The 23609-nt window shown below is 39.2% G+C and overlaps 1 protein-coding gene across 3 annotated transcripts in view; it reads right to left on the bottom strand.

Moving 5' to 3' along the window:
- LOC131137578 (low-density lipoprotein receptor-related protein 1-like) overlaps positions 1 to 21560 on the bottom strand; it is a 97022-nt gene extending 75462 nt beyond the window's left edge. For 2 of the 3 annotated variants that reach the window (XM_058085693.1, XM_058085694.1), the window contains exons 1-3: positions 21010 to 21560; positions 14292 to 14432; positions 4350 to 4487 (exon numbers count right to left, since the gene is read on the bottom strand). In XM_058085693.1, coding sequence (XP_057941676.1) covers positions 4350 to 4487; positions 14292 to 14432; positions 21010 to 21088 — 358 coding nt within the window. In that variant the 5' untranslated portion in view covers positions 21089 to 21560. Of the gene's footprint in view, positions 1 to 1991; positions 4320 to 4349; positions 4488 to 14291; positions 14433 to 21009 lie in introns of those variants that run through there. The other variant, XM_058085695.1, reaches the window with a different exon arrangement.
- Between the last annotated feature and the right edge of the window lie 2049 nt (positions 21561 to 23609).

Here is a 23609-nt window from a genome sequence, read left to right as displayed (position 1 = left end):
AAAAAGTTGCCCCAGACTTCCACATTTAGACTTTAAACACAAACATCATCCATAAAGTAATATTCCCAAATACTTGGTAGCGCTCGTCTTCATCACAAGTCCCTTACGAGCTAAAAGTGCCGTATTGTCCCCACATGAAGCGACGGTCAAAGCCTGACAGTAAAAGACACAAGTGGTCTTCTCATGCAAGACAAGTCTAACTGCAGCCGATAAACCCATTTGGGTCAAGACCCGCTCATGAATAAAGATGAAAACGTGGCCTTTCCACAGGCTGCTCGGAGTTCGCCTTTGACCGTGTCGCATTCCATAGTTACTGGGACATGAAGGACGGCGACGTCCGACTGCATGCATAAACAATTACGCTACAATAATAAAGCTTCCATTTAAGACGGAAAGAAAATGGCCGAACGCTTTCAAGAGCGGTACCATGACCCCGTCATCCTCTTTCGCAGTATGTCATTCACTTCTGAGGGATGCAGTACCAGGACCTTTGCCCCCAGGCCCAATCACCCACAAAATGATGCACAGCAGGCCTGCAAATCAATGGTCATGTGATAAAAGACAACGTACCTGCCAATAATCACATTGAAGAGGTCATTGGCCAGGTCAGATTGACCGGGTCAGAATGAGATATTGCATGGATTATGGTAATGGTAATGGTAATGGTAATGGTAATGGTAATGGTAATGGTTTTATTTCATTTGAACATGCATCAGATTACAATTGAGTGCATCCCATAATCAGTTTTACAATCAGTAACTGTTAAATTATATTTGGAAAGCAGGAAGTGAACAAATGTAACAGTTACTGATTGTAAAACTGATTATGGGATGCACTCAATTGGAATCTAACATATACCAAAATAAAAAATAAAATAAAAAATATAAAAAAATAAAAATAAAAAAACAAAAAAACAAAAAAAAAACTTAAATTATATTTGGAAAGCAGGAAGTGAACAAATGTAAGTTTTTTTTGTTTTTTGTTTTTTTTATTTTTATTTTTTTATATTTTTTATTTTATTTTTTATTTTGGTATAGATTAGATTCCAATTGAGTGCATCCCATAATCAGTTCCCAGTTCCACATGTCCAAAAGGAGTAGGAAGAAGCAAAGCTTATTAAATCCTAGCCCTCCATCTGGTACTTTTACAATCAGTAACTGTTACATTTGTTCACTTCCTGCTTTCCATAATACAGTTTAAGGTTATTTTTTATTTTTTTATTTTTTTTAAATAATGTACCTCGTATGTATGTGTGTTAAATATAATTAATATATTATATAATAAAAAAAAATTGTAATTGTTATTATTATTTTATTTATTTATTTGTTATTTTATTTTGTATTTTGGTAGAGATTAGATTACAATTGAGTGCATCCCATAATCAGTTCCCAGTTCCACATGTCCAAAAGGAGTAGGAAGAAGCAAAACAATCAGTAACTGTTACATTTGTTCACTTCCTGCTTTCATAATCTAATTTAAGTTTTTTTTATTTTATTTTTAAATTTTTTTAAATTGTTATTATTATTTTATTTATTTATTTGTTATTTTATTTTTTTATTTTGGTATAGATTAAATTTAATTTAATTTAATTTAATTTAATTTAATTTAATTTAATTTAATTTAATTTAATTTAATTTAATTTAATTTAATTTAATTTAATTTAATTTAATTGCTTGTATTGTTTCTTGAATTGGCTCATCGTTGTGCATTGTTTGATTCCCTTACTCAATCCATTCCATAGTTTGATTCCACATACTGAAACGCTATGGCTAGCATAACGTAGTCCTAGCATAGAAGTGTTTCAAATGTACTTCTTCCCTGAGATCATATATTATTGGATGACATTTTTAGCTAATTGCTTATTTTTAGCCTTATGCATTATTTTAGCTGTTTGAAGATGAACTATATCAGCAAGTTGAAGTATTTGTGATTTTAGAAATAAGGAGTTAGTATGTTCTCTGTAGGCGGCATTATGAATTATCCTTACTGACCTTTTTTGCAGTACATTTAGCCAGTGAAGATCGCTTTTGTAGTTATTAGCCCATACCCCATAGAGCTCCTAATCATTCTTGGTCAACGACTAGAATTCTAATCCCAAACATCACAACAATGCAAAGCAATTTCACACGAAAACATCAAAGAAATTTGCTGCGAAATGAAATTCCTTCCAGAGTTGTCTTTCCGCGCCCACTTTCTGACCACCGGTGTCAACAACTTCCAGCAGAACTCCACGGACAGAGTGGGTGACAAAGTGTCCTTTCAGGGTTCAGCAGCAGCTTGCACAAGCAAGCCAGTTTGTACAAGCAAACACTAGGATGGTTGTGAAAGACCAGAACTTTCCCTGAAATGGGGTCTGCACACACTGATGGTGTATGTGAGTGGGGGGGGGGGGGGGGGGTGATGTTATGGGTGTGTGTTTGCAAGAATGTGACCGTGTTAGCGTATGTCTGGGTGCACGTGGAGGTGCATGCATGCATTATATAGGTTGTGTTGACCGCGGCCTTACTGAGACCTTCTGTGCTCAGGACAGGAGACGTTCATGTTGTGATTGGCGGACCGCATCATCGAGATCGAGTAAACTGCAGTAGCATTTAAAATGTCAAATGAATCTGGTTCCTGCTTTGTGTTACGGCAGTGTGGATGGACAATTCCAATCTTTCATGGATGTCACCGACTGTAGCAGCATCCTATCTAGTCAATCTATTAAAAATTTGTGTGACTTGTTGAACACCGAGAGCGTGAGGTACATTATTGATTAAATACTCTTCATATTACCATAAATTCCAGTGTACAGTCTCCCGCAACAAGGACAAGTGGAATAGAATGGAATGGAACTAAAGTCATCACACAGTAACTTAACACTGAAAAGGTGTATCTAATAAATATACAAACATATAGCAATATGAGATGGGGAAAAAAGGGGAGTTAACATATTTTTATTTTTTTATAAAATATTAACATATTTTTGGAGGGACTATGTCTCACAGCTGGCCTGGGAACGCCTTGGTGTCCTCCCGGTGGAGCTGGAGGAGGTGGCCGGGGACCGGGAAGTCTGGGCTTCCCTTCTAAGACTGCTGCCCCCGCGACCCGGACCCGGATAAGCGGAGGAAAATGGATGGATGGATGGATGGATTAACATATTTTTAAGCTTCAATGACATAAAAACTTCAAATGTTTAAAAAAATTCTTGTAAATAATGGTTTTAGATTTGTGACAGTTTGACTATAAAAATTATTATTTATATTTCCAATAATTCCAATTGGTTTGAAAACTGTAAAACAAAACAATCTTAATAATAACACATAAATAAAAATGAGGGTTTCTCCGATCGGCCACCATGACAATAAAGGACTATTCTATTCCATCAGTATCGATAAATAGTATATAAATAGTATAAATGGATGTGGATAAACCTGCTTTTCATTCAATTAAAGGGGACCTATTATGTTCATTTTTCGGCCCTTTGTATTGAGTTGTGGACTCCTATAGAGCAGCTACACACAATAACCAGCATAATAAGCATAATAATTTAGTTCTTCTAGAATCTGCACCTATTCAACTGTATTTCTTTGCATTTCGTGGGTTTGTGTGAAACCGGTCTGTGGTTTCGCGCGGTCACACTGGTCACACTGCCGAGTACAAAGAAAGAGTTCCGGTTTGTGACCCTAACTTTATTGGAGTTGATAATAAACTATGAAAATAAATGTTACAAAAATATTTTTATTTTGTCAAAGTATCTCTTCCAAGAAAAAACCTAATATAGCTTGTCGTAAATAACAGTAACTGCCGTGGCGGTAATCCCAGAACCCGTTGGTGGACACCAGTGGTGGGATGGCAGCACATCATCTTATCCCATTCTGGTGTATATGCATATTGCCATTATAAAAATGGAGGAAGCAAACTTTTATTAAATGAACGGCATTCTCAAGATTCGTGGTCAAGACTGCACCGCTGCTGTTTGAGAGATACATTCTTATATTCCTATATGTTCCCGTTGCCATCCTTCTTTTGTCTCCAATTAATAGAAGAGGATTTGATGGGATTCTTCTTCGGTTGCATCGATCCTTAACCTCCATTATTCCCACAGGGTTTGAAAATATGTAGCAAAGAACTAAGCTGGGTGATAAATTAATGACTTTTTTTTTCCCTAGAAAGAAGAATTTCATTGTGATTTCCCAGGCCAAAGCGGGCTAGCTCATTAAAGGGCCTAATTGAGGAGATTACGGCGTACTAGAGATTATAGCTTTGAATGGAAGACATGAAGGCAGCATTTTACTCAACAACCTTTTTTTCCGACTTGCCTCGTCCGTTGTGTTGAAGAGAAAGTGTAGAAATGTACAGAATGTTACCTCGACAGTGAGGACCCTCGTCCCAGCCGTCCGAGCAGTCTGGTACTCCATCACACAGTTTGCTCATATGAAGGCAAACGTCGGCATCCAAGCAGCCGTGTTCGTTGACGGGGCACTGGTTCACCTTGTTGTGCAGGCCTGGAGACGGTCACATGACATACATTTATGACGACTGGTGCAACATGAAGACAAATATCAGTTCCCGATGTAGAGCACAATGTCAACTATCCATAAACTTTGTACCTATTAATGTGGGTGACTTTGCTTGTACTTTAACCCTTGGATGCATAAGTGGGTCAAAAATGACCCAGTCACGTTTTCTTGAAATATCTTTGTAATTAAAATTTTTATCATTTCATATTCCAGGTATACCTCAAAAACATGTTTTTGATATCACGTCATTCACATTTTTAACTTACTTTTTATACATTTTAAGAATTTTTGTTTTTGTGTTACTACCCCAACCTTCCATAAGTGGGTCAAAAATGACCCGGTCAGGTTGTTTTCTTGAAATATCTTCATAATGAAAGTTTTTTATCATTTCATATTCCAGGTATTCCTCAAAAAACATGTTTTTGATATCATGCCATTTACATTTTTAACTTTTATACATTTTAAGACATTTTAGTTTTTGTGTTACTACCCCAACCTTCCATAAGTGGGTCAAAAATGACCCGGTCACGTAGTTTTCTTGAAATATCTTTGTAATGAAAATTTATCATTTCATATTCCAGGTATTCCTCAATAACATGTTTTTAATATCATGCCATTCACATTTTTAACTTACCTTTTATACATTTTAAGAACTTTTTGTTTTTGTGTTACTACCCCAACCTTCCATAAGTGGGTCAAAAATGACTTTGACCCACAAAAATATCTTTGTAATGAAAGTTTTTTATCATTTCATATTCCAGGTATTTGTAAAAAAACATGTTTTTGATATCATGCCATTTACATTTTTAACTTTTATACATTTTTAAGACATTTTTGTTTTTGTGTTACTACCCCAACCTTCCATAAGTGGGTCAAAAATGACCCGGTCAGGTTGTTTTCTTGAAATATATTCGTAATTTAAAATTTTTTATCATTTCATATTTAAGGTATTTGTCTAAAAACACGTTCACATTCACATTTTTAACTTACCTTTTATACATTTTAAGAAATTTTTGTTTTTGCGTTACTACCCCAACCTTCCATAAGTGGGTCAAAAGTGACCCGGTCAGGTTGTTTTCTTGAAATATCTTTGTCATGAAAGTTTTTTATCATTTCATATTCCAGATATTCCTAAAACATGTTTTTGCTATCATATCAAATTTTTAAATTACCTTTTATACATTTTAAGAAATTTTAGTTTTTATGTTACTACCCCAACCTTCCGTAAGTGGGTCAAAAATGACCTGCATGCATTTTCTATGGAATCCAATAGGAACCTTTGATTCTTATCAACTCCTAAATATAATACTAAATATCATACAAGTGATTATTCCTAACCAAAATGGCAAAATTGGCATAAAAAGGCATTGATTCTAGTATGGGTGATTTTTGAGCCACTTATGGAAGAGTGTAGGGTCCAGTCACTGGTGCATCTAAGGGTTAATGTATTTATCTCAGTGCCAGTTTGGAACATACAATAGAGTAGATGCCGTCGCTATGCTTTAGCGTCTCCCACACCTCTCAGTTTCTCAGGCCACACTGCAGAGCAAACAGCTTACTTTGGCTGTTTTTCTTCTTCCTCCCCCTCCTGCACCCCACTCTCGCTCCTTCTCCGTTTCTAACATCTGCTGACCCATTTTGCCAAAACTCTGGGAGCAGAGACGGCACAGTGGAAGCCGTACGAGGTGCTCCGCAGGTTATGCAGCAGATGCTGATGGTCGTGTAGGCTTTCAAAGCGTGGCGGCGCCTCAACATGTGGCTGCGACTTGAAACAAAACGTGTACGGTACGTCGGAGAGATGCTATTATATTAGCGGCCCTCCTCCGGTCCCTGCCTCTAAGCCGGCCTGATTTACATTCAATAAGGTGCCAACTCGGGGATTTGGATATGAACCGCACTACCAGGAATGCACCCCACTACCAGGAATACACCACACTACCAGGAATACACCACACTACCAGGAATACAGTACACTACCAGGAATACACCACACTACCAGGAATACACCACACTACCAGGAATACACCACACTACCAGGAATACAGTACACTACCAGGAATACACCACACTACCAGGAATACACCACACTACCAGGAATACAGTACACTACCAGGAATACACCACACTACCAGGAATACACCACACTACCAGGAATACAGTACACTACCAGGAATACAGTACACTACCAGGAATACACCACACTACCAGGAATACACCACACTACCAGGAATACACCACACTACCAGGAATACACCACACTACCAGGAATACACCACACTACCAGGAATACAGTACACTACCAGGAATACAGTACACTACCAGGAATACACCACACTACCGGGAATACACCCCACTACCGGGAATACACCCCACTACCGGGAATACACCACACTACCAGGAATACACCACACTACCAGGAATACACCACACTACCAGGAATACAGTACACTACCAGGAATACAGTACACTACCAGGAATACACCACACTACCAGGAATACACCACACTACCAGGAATACACCACACTACCAGGAATACACCCCACCAATTATGTTTCATGTCCAACACACGTTTTCGAGTTAAAGGAACCGTGTACGGAATCGTGAAATTGCCCGACCAAAACGGAATTTACTGTTTGATACGGAATCTCGTCCATGTTGACGTAATGTGAATAAATGTTGTCATCGTGCGGGGGATGGCGTATAATAACGAATAAATCGGGAATAACGTAGCAGGAAGGAATTCAGCTATGCTAGTTTAGCAACATAGCAACTCAAAAAAATGATATTTTCTGGTCTTATTGAACACATCGCTCTTCGGGTCCTGCTAAACACTAAGCTCATTCAAGGTGACCCCCTTGAAAACTAAACCTAAATAAAATTACTTGTTTTGGAAAAAATTGTGCGTAACAATGGATCTTCAGGTGGTGCAGGGTCGTCAAACGGCGCATGGTTACATGCAGACGTTGCAGCAATTTCCTAATTAGATTTACCCCCTGTAGGTTCACTTTAAAAAAGGTTTGATTCTATACTTAAAACCATAAACCGCATCGACGGTATAGTACAACAATTGGAGTAGAATACAAGGAACGGTCATATTTACATGAATATGCACAAGATTAAAAACATCAGTGTTTCGACCTCTGGACCGGACCACCCCTCCGCCCCGCAGTTATGCAATGACCTTAAAGTTGGATCCCCTGTTGATCTTTTGTTCTCGGGCATAAAGCTGGTTTTATGTCTGCCCCCCTGCCCCCCTCGCCTGTCCGCCCCAGACTGACTCCAATAAAGTCTGTCGTCAGCTTAAATGACTATATTACTCCGCTCTGAGAGTGCAATCGCTCTTTAGAGTGGCATCCATGCGGCTCTGACACACAACTAGTAGTACTAGAAGAGGGGTGCTCATTAAGTCGATCGCGAGCTACCGGTCGATCGCGGAGGTGGTACTGGTCGATCGCGGCGTGACATTAAAAAAATATCATCCCAGCATCAATGCCGTCACTTGATTGACATACAGGACAACCAGTCAGATGACAACTGAATTTTGACCTTTAGGTCACCGCTCATGCGTAAACAACGATGCAAAGTGCTAAGCTAGTCGGCGAATTGCGAGATTTTAAGCCCTTGCTAAAGTTTATGGTCACTAAAATGAGTGAAGGAGCTGGACCAAGTAAAAAGGCAAAAACTGGACCAAGTAAAAAGGCAAAAAACATATCACTTCCATACGGATATGGAATATTATACGGATATTATGATACGGATATTATCCATGACTGATAAACATTTGGAAGTGTGCTTGAGGCTGGCTATCAGCAGCTACTGTCCGGACTATGCATCCCTGGCTGATTCAATTCAGTGCAAGTTATCAAAGTAAACTCAGGTAATTACAAAAAATGTTAATAGTTAATTATGTGTGTTTTGCAATATTGGCTCATTTGGTTATGTAAGGTACATCAACATACATTGTACGTACAAATAATCCTCAATACATTTGAAAATAAATAGATGTTTTGCATTTTTGTAGTGGGTAGATCATTTTGACTCGGTCATTTTAAAAGTAGCTCGCATGCTGAAAAAGTGTGAGCACCCCTGTACTAGTAGTAGTACTAGTAGTGGACTTTGTGTACTAGTTTCTTTTGCCTGCAAGCATGCCCCTTTTAAAGTGTCACTACAAGTGATTTTCAGTCACTTGTTATCTGAAATGGAGTCCACTCAGACTAACTTCCAGACGGGAAGACTCCATCCAGGAGAAGATGATTCCACAAGAGGAAAGCCTGGTGTGGATATGAGGAAGAGGAGCAGCCATGACTATCGAGTCGAGCGTCTGTCTTTACTTGTTTTAACAGGCCGAGAAGAAGACTGAAAGGTCAGAAACGAAGGACTAAGAAAGAGGAGTGGCGTGAGAAAGTCCCGCCCACTCTGCGTGTCGATAGGCCGCTGAAGATGAGGAGGCCGCAAACCGGGGAGGATTTACAGGGCTTTGCTCACTGCAGAACCTCTTCCCCGGGCGGGACGCCCCTCGCCCCTTTCCCCCAAGCACCCCTGCAAATTCAACTACACGACTATGATTACACACGATGAAAGGATTCATAGCCAGACTTTATTGTAAAAGGCCGCCTCGACAGAAAGAGGATGAAAACCACAAAAAAAAAAAGGTCTCCATTCTTCTTCTCAGGCTACATGCTAATCTGCTCATTTTCTCCCACACAAAGCTTCTCTCTGGAGGATCATCCCCTCTCCGCATGGCTCTATAGGCCTCCATTCCATCTCAACGCCTTCTGCAGCTGTCTCGCCTTTGCCTCGGTCGTCCGACGGAGAGCCTGGCGAGCCGTGACCGGCCATCACACAAAAGCAAGACCACTACAGATAAACCGTGTGTGGGCCACGGCCACCTCGGGCATGACGATGGCGAGGCTATCTTCCCATCAGACCTTGCTTCCAGCACGTCCCCAGGACACCACGCCCATTAACGAAGGAGGGGCAGTGTACGTGTTTACTAAACGGCTAAACAACAAGTTTAATTAAAGGCACTGATTTGTGTGTGTGTGAGATCACATGGTCCAGATTACTACATTAAAATAAAAAAACATTAAAAATTACAAAAGAAAATTACATAAAAAATTTAAAAAATTCATTCATCAATATGTATTATTTTATTTTAATATTTTATTATGAAGCCATCATCAACAGCATCAAAAAAACATGCTAATTAATATCATTTCTACAAGTCACTATTGTGAGCCTTTGGTAAACATTAATGACAACTTAAACGTATGAATAAAGGGGCGTGGCTTCTCATTTGCAAGTGTTAGCTCCTTAAAGCCATCACGTTTTTTTCTTCTTCCCATGAAAGAAAGTGAAGCCCAGCAGGAGAGAAGCGGAACATTTGCATGATTGAAACCAATTTTGGTTCTCTTTCTGTCATTTTGATGCTAAATCCACAACTAAAACATCCAACAGAGCTTTTTTTTTTGGGGGGGGGGGGGGGGGGGGGGGGGGGGGCTGTCTGCCTCCAAGAGTTATTTGATGGTGGAGGAGATGTTTCATGGCGGTTAAGTTAGCCTGGTGGGAAAAGTGCTAACATGCTAAGACTCAGTCAAACATCTGTTCCCAGTCGCTGGCTCCATCACAATGAATGTGGTACGCGGCGCAAACATCCTAATTGCATGCAGACATGAAGCTAGCGTTGTTTTGGGGTTTTTTTTTTTTAACGCTGAAACAGTTCCACAGAGCAAAAAAAAAGGCATGAAACCTCTGACACAGCATATTTCATTTGGAGGTACGAGGTACATTATTTAAAAAAAAAAAAAAAAATAACCATAAAATGTATTATGGAAAGCAGGAAGTGAACAAATGTAACAGTTAGTGATTGTAAAAGTACCAGATGGAGGGGTAGGATTTAATAAGCTTTGCTTCTTCCTACTCCTTTTGGACATGTGGAACTGGGAACTGATTATGGGATGTACTCAATTGGAATCTGATGCATGTTCAAATGAAAAAAATTAAAAATTTTTAAAAATTATTTAAAAAATTAAAACAAATTGTTTAAAAAATGTATTTAATTTTTGTCCAATTATTTAAAAAAAATAAAACAAATAAAAAATGTATTTAAAAAAATAAAAAAAATAATTAAAAAAAATAAAGAAAATAATTTAAAAAAATACAAAAATTTATTTAAAAAAATACAAAAATTTATTAAATAAAGAAATAAATAACTTCAATTATATTAGGAAAGCAGGAAGTGAACAAATGTATCATTTACTGATTGTAGAAGTACCAGATGGAGGGGTAGGATTTAATAAGCTTTGCTTCTTCCTACTCCTTTTGACCATGTGGAACTGGGAACTGATTATGGGATGCACTCAATTGGAATCTAATCTATACCAAAATAAAATAAAAAAAATTAAAAAATAATAAATAAAATGATAATAAAACATTTAAAAAACTTTTAAAATAATAAAAAAAAACTTAAATTAGATTATGAAAGCAGGAAGTGAACAAATGTAACAGTTACTGATTGTAAAAGTACCAGATGGAGGGGTAGGATTTAATAAGCTTTGCTTCTTCCTACTCCTTTTGGACATGTGGAACTGGGAACTGATTATGGGATGCACTCAATTGGAATCTGATGCATGTTCAAATGAAATAAAACCATTACCATTACCATTACCATTACCATTACCATTACCATTACCACATTAACATGTACACTGATGATAAAACGCAATAGTTGCAGTATTTTCAAGATATAAAACTACCCAAACTTCTTTCCTTAGCGCATTGATACACATACTAATGCTAGTTCCGTCTACAACAACAACAGCAGCGACAACACTTACGATGTCCGCTTTCATCGGGATGGTTGTGTCTTCCATTTCTCAGGTAAAAAAAAAAACGCTGACGGCAAACGAGCATCTTGGTTGTAAGGAAAAAGGAGAGCTCGGTATCCACTCCACTCAACTCGAAAAAACAACAAGGACCTCTATTATTTGCTTTTCTATACAGACTACATGAGGCTACAAAAGGGGACCAAGTCCAGGAAGAAAACAGACTTCTGCAGCAAAGTGGATACCGTGGAGTGGAACATTACAGCTTCCAGCCACAAAGAAATGAAAAGAGTTATAGTCCATGTCCAGGGTTGACCTATAAAGACACAACTTATAAAAGAATACCTATATTCAAACACCCATGGATGACGGGAACACCTTCTCTTTCATTTGAATTGATCTCTGCAGGAGATACCATCAGGATGACTCAAGCAGCTGGAAGTAGATCAAAACTTATCTCCTACACCGACCACGTTCATAAACTTCAGCACCGAGGACGCTTGTTAACCACTTCCTGCAACCTAAGGCTGAACGCTGTGAGGGGAAGACCACAAGGTCAAACCCATACACGGGCGTCTACGGGAGGGAGGGAGGCACCTTCAGCTATCCTTGAGGTGAGTGAACATTAGCGACGTAGACGACCAATACGTTCATCATGTCCATCATGTCCTCCTCGCTCAGCTTCAGTGACTTCTGACATCACTTCCTGTGTCTTTCATCTCCTTGAAGGTAATTAGAGCCCACGTGAACGGTTGGGAAAAGACAGGCAATTAAGCGTCCCGGTAAGTGGGATGCTGGGAAGTACGGTACACTTTCCTCCATCCTGGGTACCAAAGGTGGACATCAAAAAAGCCTCAGGAGACAAAAGCACGCACATATGCCATCGCTGTAGCGGCATCGTGCATGGCCGACACATTATTGTTAGGTTTATTGCCATGTATATGAAATATGAAATAATATATATATCAATAATTACAGAATAAAGTCTCAAGAATCACACATAGCTGAATAATAAGAATACATATGGCAACTTCTAATCAATCCATGTCAATTTCAGCTTTAAGTTCCGCCCATTTTTGGTTAAAGCACCCCAACTTCCGCTTTATGTCCCGCCCACTCTGAGTACAGGCTGTAATTTATAGAAGAATTTCATATCGTTTCATATCAACATATTGTGATGCATCGCAAAAATATCATAGCATATGCGGACCACCAACCATCTTTCCTGGTCAGAATGAAAGTATTGTATTTTCTGTACTATAAGTTGCTCCGAGGTATAAGTCGCACAAGGCCAAAAATGCATAATTAGCTAAAAAAAAAATGGAGTCGCACTGGAGTACAAGTCGCATTTCATGCGGGTAAATTATTTTACAAAGTACTTGACCAAAACTGACATTACAGGGCTCGACAATAACGATGTACCGATGGCCCGGGGCAAGTTAAAACAAAATTGGGGCAAGTAAATCCAATCATTAATATTCCCGTCGGGCAAGTGCACTTTAGCATGCCGTACTGCCAAGAGTTTTTTTAAAAGCGGTTCTTGTTGGGTGTTGGTAAAACACGGACTGCGTAATTCCGCTGGTAATTTGCAAACCAATCCTTGCAAATCTTGAAATGGACCAATCAGAATCGTTTATTTAGACCGCGGCCCGTAATCCACAATCCGCGTTTTACCCACACCCGTTCTTGTTCGCGATCAACCAATGAGCGATGGTTTGACTAGGAAAACATCTATCATGGCGTCGCTGCCAACATGGTCTAATTCTTCAACAACTTGTGAAGGAAAAGAGCAAAAAGTGATGAAGCAGTGCCTCCTAAACAAGTATTTTATTAGCGGCAGCAAATCAAATGATGGCAAAGGTGAGTGAATCACATTGCTGTGACAATTTGAAGTGGTCACAATGAAACACCACCCATTAGATCCAATACCAAGTGCTGATTTTGCACAAGCTACAAAACCTAGCGGTTCAATTTCTCGCTGGATTTTTCACAAATTATTGTTTGACCATTGAGCATTTTTTTCTGGATTAAAAACACTTTACTAGTACACAAATGTGTCTATTCAATAATGTTTCATTGTGGTGCACAACTTATAAATATCACTGCTTACTACGACTACCATGTGTAAGGTAGCATGTCTGAAAATTTGTGGAGATGTATGTTAAATACATCTCCACAAATTTTCAGACATTCCTCCAAATACAATGCATCAGTACTATTATCTGATGAATTATCAGCATATATTGATATATGATATCATTATGGCACTTTTCATTTTACATGGGGCAAGTTCGGGCAAGTAGTTCTCACCTTAAGGATTCCCCATGGGCAAGTCATTTCTGTTTTTAACGTAGAGCCCTGCATTAAATCATCTTGGAAGGCAAGTTCTAACAATAAAAGAATATAGAACAGGCTGAATATGTGTAAAATATGCTAACACAAAAAATAAACATGAACACAAAAGGTGTCCACTTTTTTCATGTATAAGTCGCTCTGGAGTATAAGTCGCAGGAACAGCCAACCTATGAAAAAAAGTGCCACTTATAGTCGGGAAAAATACGGTATGCAACATGTGATTTTATCCTACCACTCCAACGCCGCTCTTCTCACCCACACTAACGAGACCCTTAATGGGCGGGTGTCATCTGCCAATCTCTACTTGCCAGACCACTGATAAAAGTGCTTGTGGCGTGACAGATTTAAGGTGTGGCAAACGCTGATAGTGAACATGCCGTAAACGCCCACATAGAACGAAAAAGAACCGCGGAGAGTTTAAAGAGGCAGGACAGACGGGAACGGTTGGCTGAAGATTGTCGTGGAGGTCTGTGATACTCAAAGCTATTGCGTAATAGGTTCTTTTGGTGATTGTATCATATCAAGCCACGTGTTCTTCCAGGAACATGACGTTGGGTGTTGATGGGACATAAAAAAACAATGAGGTACAAACCACTTGTGCGGACTTACAGATGTCTGGAGACTCGTCTGACCCGTCTGGACAGTCCTTCTCCCCATCACAGCGCCAGCCTTTGGAGATACAGGTCTCCTGGTCCATGCACACAAACTGCTTAGGACTGCAAGTCTTGGGGTGGTCGTCTGGTTTGGGAGCTGAAAAGAAGGAAAAAAAAAAGTATGACTATCTTGAATTCTAACCATCGCAGCAGAGTATGGATGTTTTTAAGCTTGTTAAAATAATAATAAAAATAAAAGTAAAAATTTTTTATTAAAAAAAAACTTAAATTATATTAGGAAAGCAGGAAGTGAACAAATGTAACAGTTACTGATTGTAAAAGTACCAGATGTAGTTGTAGGATTTAATAAGCTTTGCTTCTTCCTACTCCTAATCTGATCTATACCAAAAAAAAATAATAATAATAATAAAAAAAATTATAAAAAAAAACTAAATTATATTAGGAAAGCAGGAAGTGAACAAATGTAACAGTTGATTGTAAAAGTACCAGATGAAGGGATAGGATTTAATAAGCTTTGCTTCTTCCTACTCCTAATCTGATCTATACCAAAAAAATAAATAATAATAATAAAAACATTTAAAAAAAATTTATTAAAAAAAAATAAAATTATATTAGGAAAGCAGGAAGTGAACAAATGTAACAGTTGATTGTAAAAGTACCAGATGGAGGGGTAGGATTTAATAAGCTTTGCTTCTTCCTACTCCTAATCTGATCTATACCAAAAAAATAAATAATAATAATAAAAACATTAAAAAAAATTATTTTAAAAAAATAAAATTATATTAGGAAAGCAGGAAGTGAACAAATGTAACAGTTGGTTGTAAAAGTACCAAAATGGAGGGGTAGGATTTAATAAGCTTTGCTTCTTCCTACTCCTTTTCGACATGTGGAACTGGGAACTGATTATGGGATGCACTCAATTGGAATCTGATGCATGTTCAAATGAAATTAAACCATTACCATTACCATTACCAATTACCATTACCATTACCATTACAATAGAGCAACTGGCAAGCTCCAAACGTAACAAGATGAACATCCATATCTGCACACTTGTTTAAGGGATCGTTATGGCCCAAAAAACAATAATAGTGATAAATAAAGCACTCATATTCACCCATATTACACCAATAGTATAGTCATGGGAAAAATATTAGACACTTCTACTTCTGAAAATCCAGTACATTAGGAAAACACTACAATGGAGAAATGTGTGTTGTTTTCTGTGCAACTGTACTGCAGTAGTGTCGTGGGAAGGACAGTAGCGAAGGTCTCATTGCGATTCCCTGCAGGGACGTCGCCCCCCCTCTCACCCTGGATGACTTGCCTCTCCTACGTGCTCGGCAGACAGAGAGCTAGAGAGCGGGGAGGCGTGCACCAAACGGGGGCTGGGATGTGACTTAAATCACAAGCGAGCACAAAGCAGCCGTGACTTTTTTTTTTTTTTAGCCGTCCCACTAAAGAGGTTTTGGTCAGTGGTCTTACTTTCAAGGGACACTTGAGTGTGTTTACGTCAAACACTGCGACGTCTGAGAGGTTTGTTTATATTGACGCACAACATTCCCTTTTGTACTCACACCTTGGGATGCAAAAACTACACAACTCAAAGGTGTCGATTTGGATTTGAACCAGTTTGCGTCCACACTGCCGCTCCGGGTCCAGCTTCCAGAAGGCTAAAATGTATAGTATTATATAGTACTATAGTACTTTTATTGTTACAATACATACCTGTGCAGGTTTTGTAGGTATTCCAAAAACTGTAGTTGTACATGCAGTTTGTAGTTTGAACTGACCTCAAATGTAGCAAACCACTGACCAAGCACAAAAGTGACACTTTGCAACACAAACACACATTTCCTCGATTCTGACCAGGTGTAAAAAGTACCAAGCGTCTGTGCCGTCTGCTCCATTATCGTACTAAACCAAAATGTTGGCTGGGTGGTCCGCTTGGGGCATCGGGTGATGCGTTCACAGGTCGTGATAAATGAATCTAAAGACAGCAGCCACTGCGCTCACAGCTGGCCCGCTTGTTAGGCAAACATCACAGCCCCGTGTTGCATTTGAAGAACTCCGTGTGCTACATTCAGGGGCTAAGACTTAAATCAAATGTCTCTAAATAAAATCTATTCATATGTGTCATGAGAATTGTTACAACGACAGGCATGAAACACGTTTCTGAGCGCTCTCCCAGAGAAGGACTAATGTGCATGCCGACACAAAATACTCTCTTATGGAAGACAATCTTTTCCTTTCTCGGCGAGGGTAAACATCGAAAAGACCAATTAAACCACACCCGGGCAATCGGGAATCAACAAACGCTCTTTCATGTGCAGCCTCTCACACTTATAATATGCGTGCTACATTGATGCTAATCTACTTTTACCTTCTGGTCAGGAAGTAACAAGGGTATTTTTTTATTGTTGTTGGTTTTGTTTGCTAAATACAAGGATGAAGAGTCTTGAACCAGTCATGATGTGCTATATATATCACTATATTGACACTTACTATGGTACCCATTATGGCATTGGATGCTCATATCACATCGTACTTTGGTATGGGACAAAAAATAAAAAAAAATTAAAAAATGTTAAAAACAAAAAAAAAAATTAACAAAAACTAATAAAATAAATTAATGAATAAAATAAATTAATAAATACAAGGATGAAGAGTCTTGAACCAGTCATGATGTGCTATATATATCACTATATTGACACTTACTATGGTACACATTATGGCATTGGATGCTCATATCACTGAGTACTTTGGTACGAGGTACATTATTTAAAAAAAAATAATAATAAAAAAAAACCTGTATTATGGAAAGCAGGAAGTGAACAAATGTAACAGTTACTGATTGTAAAAGTACTTTTTAAACATAAAAAAAAATGTAAAAACATTTAAAAAATGTTTTACATATTTTTTTAACAAATTAAAAAAAATTAAAAAATAAAAAAAAAATAAAAACTATATTAGGAAAGTTGACAAAAATAAAATAAATAAATAAACATTAAAAAAATTGACTTAAACTATATTCGGAAAGCAGGAAGTGAACAAATGTAACAGTTACTGATTGTAAAAGTACCAGATGGAGGGGTAGGATTTAATAAGCTTTGCTTCTTCCTACTCCTTTTGGACATGTGGAACTGGGAACTGATTATGGGATGCACTCATGAAATATTCATTCAAATATTTCAAATACTCTATGAAATAAAACCATTACCATTACAATTTGTTAATTTTATTATTTTTTAAAGGGGTCTTCTTACTGCATACTGCTCGGAAAGCAAAAAGTACGTCATTTGTTTTGCGTTTCCATTGTGAAAAGCTGTAAAGGATATCGCAATAACTAGCCTAACTACTGGTATGGAGACCAGAATACCAGTACGAAAACACAACATATGCTGGTCTATGCTGGTCATGCTGGTCTATGCTGTTTTTTCCAGCAGGGTACTGTGGCTAATCATTAACAGGGCTCCAGACTGTGGTCACACAGTTATTCTGCCTCGCTGCCGACAGCTAACTAGCTAGCTAGCTAGTTTTTCAAGTAGCTTCTAGTCTTCCAAATCCAAATGTGACTTTTTAAATTTTTTACCACAGCAACATTTTCTCAATGTGGTTAGTTTAGAACTGGTTTTTATTCCATGGGGTAGCTACAAGCAGCTATCACGTTCATGGGGTACGTACTAACTTACAGTGTCACTTAGCGACATTGAGTTTGTATATCAGGAAGTCGGCCCGGTGTGATGTCACAAAGGAAACAGTTTTACCACGCCTTTTGAAACAGAGCATTTTTTGAGCCATCCCAAACTTCTTTTCGGTCTCACTTCCAAATACGCAAACCTCATTATTATTTTAATAATATAATTTTATATTAATTATATAATTTTAATTAATACATTTATAGGTCAGAAAAGTGGGAAAAGCATAATAGGTCGCCTTTAAAAACAGACAGAAAATGTAGCTAAATTATTTTTTTTAAATAAGCTGACTGGTCATTCATTATTTTGTTCCTTATAAATACATTAAAATTATTTTTCTGATTACTCGATTAATTGACACAATTTCAGGAGAACACTCGATTACTAAAATATTTGAGAGCTACAGCCCTACTTATAATATAGATAAAAACGTATTTCTAAACGCGATTAAATGTGATTAATTCCAAGATAACTGTGTACAAAAATGTATTAATTGCGATTAAGTATTTTAATCGCGCCTAATTATTTCATATTATGGTGAATGGACAACCTGTCCTCAAGAGTTTTACTACTTGTTGTGGTATTTACTTGCTTGTGTGGTGACTAGTATGGTAAGGTATGAGATTTTGATGGTTTGAAGACCCTGGGTAAAATATCTTATACAGCTAATTATAGCACTACAATATGTTCTTTTGAAATATCTTTATGGAAAAGCCAAAAAGTCCTTCTTGAAGCTGGCGTTTCCATGAGTTATGAGCAAACGTTATCAGTATCAGGGAAAAGGGAAGGCCGGGTCCTAGTATTAAAAGGGTCAGGCAAACAGACTATGGGCTCCTCGGGCATTCAAAGTCTTTAGCCCCTGACCCGTATTCAGACTTTTAACCACATGGATTCTGTCGTACTTAAATACCACAAGGTTAAAAATCATAGTAGTATGGATTTGTACAATGAGGAACAAAATATAACACAAAAAGACACAATGATCTACAACGCCGACCAGAGGTCATATGACAAGCTATCAATTAAAGGACATTTCATTAACTTTCTGTAATGTCAGTCATAAATTGTACCTTTAAAAAGATAATAAAGCTAATTTTCGTCGGACGCGGTCGTTTACACTTTAGAATCCTGTCATATTTTGGCCAGATTTTTGACTTAGAGGATAGAGAACAATATTAAAAGCGGCTGTACACTTAACCCTTGTATTATGTTATGGGTCAATTTGACCCGTTTCAGTTTTTGTGTTCATGACCCTAGATGAGGAAAAGTCACAAAATTTCATGAAGAAAAAGAAAGGATAAACTAAAGTACTTTGGTCAACACAAAAACTGAAACAGGTCAAATTGACGCGTAACATAATACAAGGGTTAAGCATAAGAGTATATTACACTCACTACAGTAATATTTTCATTACGTCATAATGTATTATTTAGGGTTAGGGTTATTAAATGTGTACCATTTGGATCATTGATACGGAAACTAGCAAACGAGACACACATTTCCTGTATACTGCAATCGGATTCAATTGTTCCCACTGGTTTTGTCCGATATAAGCGAAATCCGTTATATGCGTATACCGGAAAATGTCCGTTTTACGCATATATCGGATTTATATCCGGTATATGCGTAAATCGGATTTTTATCCGTTATAAAAAGGCACTTCCTTGACTATGTTTCCAATGTACCTGGACGCGCAGGCAACGCTGCAAACACCTCAAACGACGTCGTATAGCGGCCTGTCACGATTCGGCGAATCGGAGCGCCACGATGCGGCCATCCGATCGATATATGCGAGGGAAATTTAATGGAAATGCATTGGAACGGGACTGGAGATTTTGTCCGAAATAGGCGAAATCCGTTATAAAAAAATCCGATATATGCAATGAATTTTTTATTGGAAATGCATTACAGAAAAATCGCTTCTTTTTTATCCGTCCGTTGTGAGCGAATTTCCGATATATCCGAGTCCGATATATCCGAGGTTTACTGTACTTGGCACTGAGAAACACGGTTTATAGCTTATATAATATTTCACTCAACATGGCACTTTAGTGGCTAACGTCAACATAAAAGACGACACCTTCCACAGCAATGGCCGCCACGCTCCCATCAAGTAAAAGGCACTCAGTTCAACATTTTGACTTTTTGACCTTCCTGTTGCAAATCCCTTCTCATTCATAAAATCCAGCTGTGCCCCCCCACCCCCAACCCCCCCTCCACGCCCACCCACTTATGCTTAGTGGTTATCTTTTCAGTGACTCCTCCGTAGGTCGGTATGAGACCCCCACTTGTGTGCCCAAGACCTGGGCCTCTCGCCCTGAGGTTTACAGTATTTTGCTTTTCAGATGATCCCTCCCCCTCTGAGCAGTCACATCTAAGTTGGATTAATGGTCTCCCTGTGTCCAGATGTTGCATACTGATGGAGGAGGAGGGAGGAGCTTTAGGACTTTTGTAACCTCGGTTATGGCTTTCACCGTGAAACGTGGCTTACGTAATAAAACATTGAAAATATGCAACATTATCATATAATCATTGGATTCGTCGGCCGTTATGGTTAAGTTATGCGTGGTTCCACGCCTGTCACTGTAAACTGCTGGCAGCTCAACAGGTCCGGCATGCAATGGTGCAGTCCATATCTCATTAGTCCAATTAAAAGGCTTATTTTATTGCGCAATGTGCTGTCAGGGGCAAATAACCACATTGGCGCGTCCTTTGTTGGGAAGCCGTGCAGATATTGATGATGCACAGAAAAATTGGATTCTTACCTGCTGATTTTGTGATCACCCCCCCAAGTCTGATTTGCTTTACAAGGCACGCCATTGTGTGTGTTGTAAAACCAAATCTAGGCCAAAATCCTAGACTTGTTTTTGTGCACCTTTGTCAAAACTGATGCTGATGAATGATCCCACGGTTCCAATGGGAGTCAATGCCGCTGTGTTGTGGTGTCGCCCGGGCCTAAAAGATGCTAGTCGTGTGCATCAAATAAAGTACGGGGGGGGCCAACAGGCGTCTTACCTACTGCTCCTGCACCGTCCGGAGAGATGATGACCCCCACGCTGAGTAGAAATCCCACACAGAGAAAGCCCATCGCCATCTCCGGAGCAATGCCCGACGGCACCGCTGTTAGAAAAGGAAACTTGACTGGATCTCTAACGCCGAAGTCGGATCGAGAGCCTCATCCGAACCCGGGCTCCGATGATCCGGGCGCGTTCGACTGCACCCCTCGGTGTCCCACACGCCTTTTTTTTTAGGGGTGGGGGGGTGAATGGAGAGCCCGGCGAGGCTAAACGAAGCGCCGCAGCAGCAGCAGCAGCACCGTCATGTAAATATTGGAAATGCTGCTCAGCATTCAAACATCACGCACGGCATGGCTCTCAGACCACAGTGCCACCCGTGCCGCCTCCACGGAATCGGACACAAACAAACACGCCGGTTCCGTGGTACGTGACAAAGTAAAATACAATGAAGGGGCAAAAAAAAAAAAAAAATCAAAAATGTCCCCTCAAAGCTGTCTCCTCTAACGTGCAACCGCAAGAGTGGATGGTAGGTTCCAGATCCGAGCACCGTGGACGAGCCCGTGACGTAACGAGCTTGATTCCACAAAAAAAAAAAAAAAAACGGGATGACCGAGCGGCGGGTGGAGTTTGCGCATGCGCCAACACACCTCCCTTTTCTCTTATTTCATGCGCTTTTTTGTCCTCTGTGGGGGAGGCAGCGAGGACGGGGGGGGGGGCACCATTTGGCCTCATCGTGGATTGTCGATACTGTTTGGTGGTGTTGGTGGATGTTTGTAACAAACTACAACATTTTAACCTTTGATTTTATGTTAATGTTCTTTAGAGTGGTGGTGTGGAGGGGGGGGGGGATTTTTTTTAACGTTATTTGACACTTTTGCACACTCATTGCCGCACTAATTACAAATTCAAACTGAAGGGGGCTCACTATGGAGGCTCTGCTTTTTATGTCAAATAGCGCCCTCTTGTGGTGAAAAATAATATTCTTCGTTCTAGCCTGTTTATTAGGGTACACTACTTACCAAAACAACTTTGCCATAAATCCATTCTCTACGAACATTATATAATTAAAAAATTTACATACTTTTTTCCAATAAAATTTTGTTTTAAAAATAATAATAATAATTAAAAATTTAAATCAATAATTTGAAAACGTCACTTTATTTTGAGAATTTGGAGCACTTATTTGCAAAAAATATACAATAATAATAACATAAGACATATTTAAGCACAATGTTGCTTATCAATATCTATCAACAAAAACAAAATGTATGTTTGTGACTCAACATATTTTATGATTCATCATCACAAGTAGTATTTGGACATTTAACGGAGTGACCACAGCCAACCTATTGAGAAATTAAAAACTGCTTATATGGGTGGAAAATAATCACTAATAAAAATGCATGTTATTAAATATTTTAAACTTTACTTGCACACATTGTATTCCTATTAGGGATACTACTGCAGCAGTGTGTTTGTGTACTGAAGAAGTTTTCTATTTGAAATGTGAACCTGCAGGGGGCACTGAATACTGATGTTGGCTCACTAGGAACACAATCTTCAAGAAATATGTGATGAAGAACCAGATGGTTAAAATTTTGCTCATAATTGTTTTTTCTGCAGAATGTATCTTTGGTTGTGACTGATGATTTAATTGTGGCGAGCCATTTGACACAAACCGTTCCGCTGGTTTAGAGGGCGAACATGTTGTTTCGGCTCTTTTTGCTGCTGTTCAAACAGAACACAAATCACAAGGGAGAATGTAAAGTATGTGGAGAATCCGTGGAGGCAAAAGTGTGCGATATTTGTAGAATCCCACAATACTTCCATCGCACAACACAAGGAGCGCCGTGGCCATATGGCGTTCCGAGCGATTCTAACGCTAGGTTTAAGGGTCACCGAAGGTCACGGCATTTTGTTGACAAAGTTGTCGCGCCTATATGTCAACAATCGGTGAGTCAACAATCGGCGGCGTCACCTCAATCGGAGAGTTCCCCCCTTTTTGTCACGTGGAGGCCGACGCCAGCATGCTGTGCGCTTGAAAGACGGCCAGGATAAACACTCCCAGACCACATGTTCTCCCAGGGCCGAGGGGCCGGCCTCCCTTCAGCCACATCTGCACACAATCCCTCAGCCTTTATCCAGCCAGAAAGGAGGGGGGGAGGAGAGCGGAGGGAAGCGTTCCCAGACAGGAAGAACCAGCTTCTTCTTTTGTAACTCGCGTCAGTGATGAAAGAGATGACATCTGGCCGAGAATATATCATTCCGATCCAGCATCTCTGACCGCCATCTTTTTATTGTTGGACGTATAGCATCGGTCCGCTGATTGTCTCCACCCTCCAGTTATTGCATTGCAGTATAAATCAAGCTCTTGACTCCCGGCCATAATCTGCATCTGGAGCTGCACCGCATGCAGTTGTTGATGGTGTGATTCCTCAACAGATACTCTGACATGCTCATTCTTTGAAAAAAAAAAAAGAATCAATCTGTGTCACATTATACCCAAATGTAATTATATATTGACTACCGCAACCCGCCTCACAGACCCCCCCCCCCCTCTCCCGCCCTTCAGTGTGCTAGTAAAATGTGGTCGGCTGC

This window comes from Doryrhamphus excisus, chromosome 10 (genome assembly GCF_030265055.1).
Source record: "Doryrhamphus excisus isolate RoL2022-K1 chromosome 10, RoL_Dexc_1.0, whole genome shotgun sequence".
NCBI classification, from domain to species: domain Eukaryota; kingdom Metazoa; phylum Chordata; class Actinopteri; order Syngnathiformes; family Syngnathidae; genus Doryrhamphus; species Doryrhamphus excisus.
This window is presented reverse-complemented; position numbering and strand designations above follow the sequence as displayed.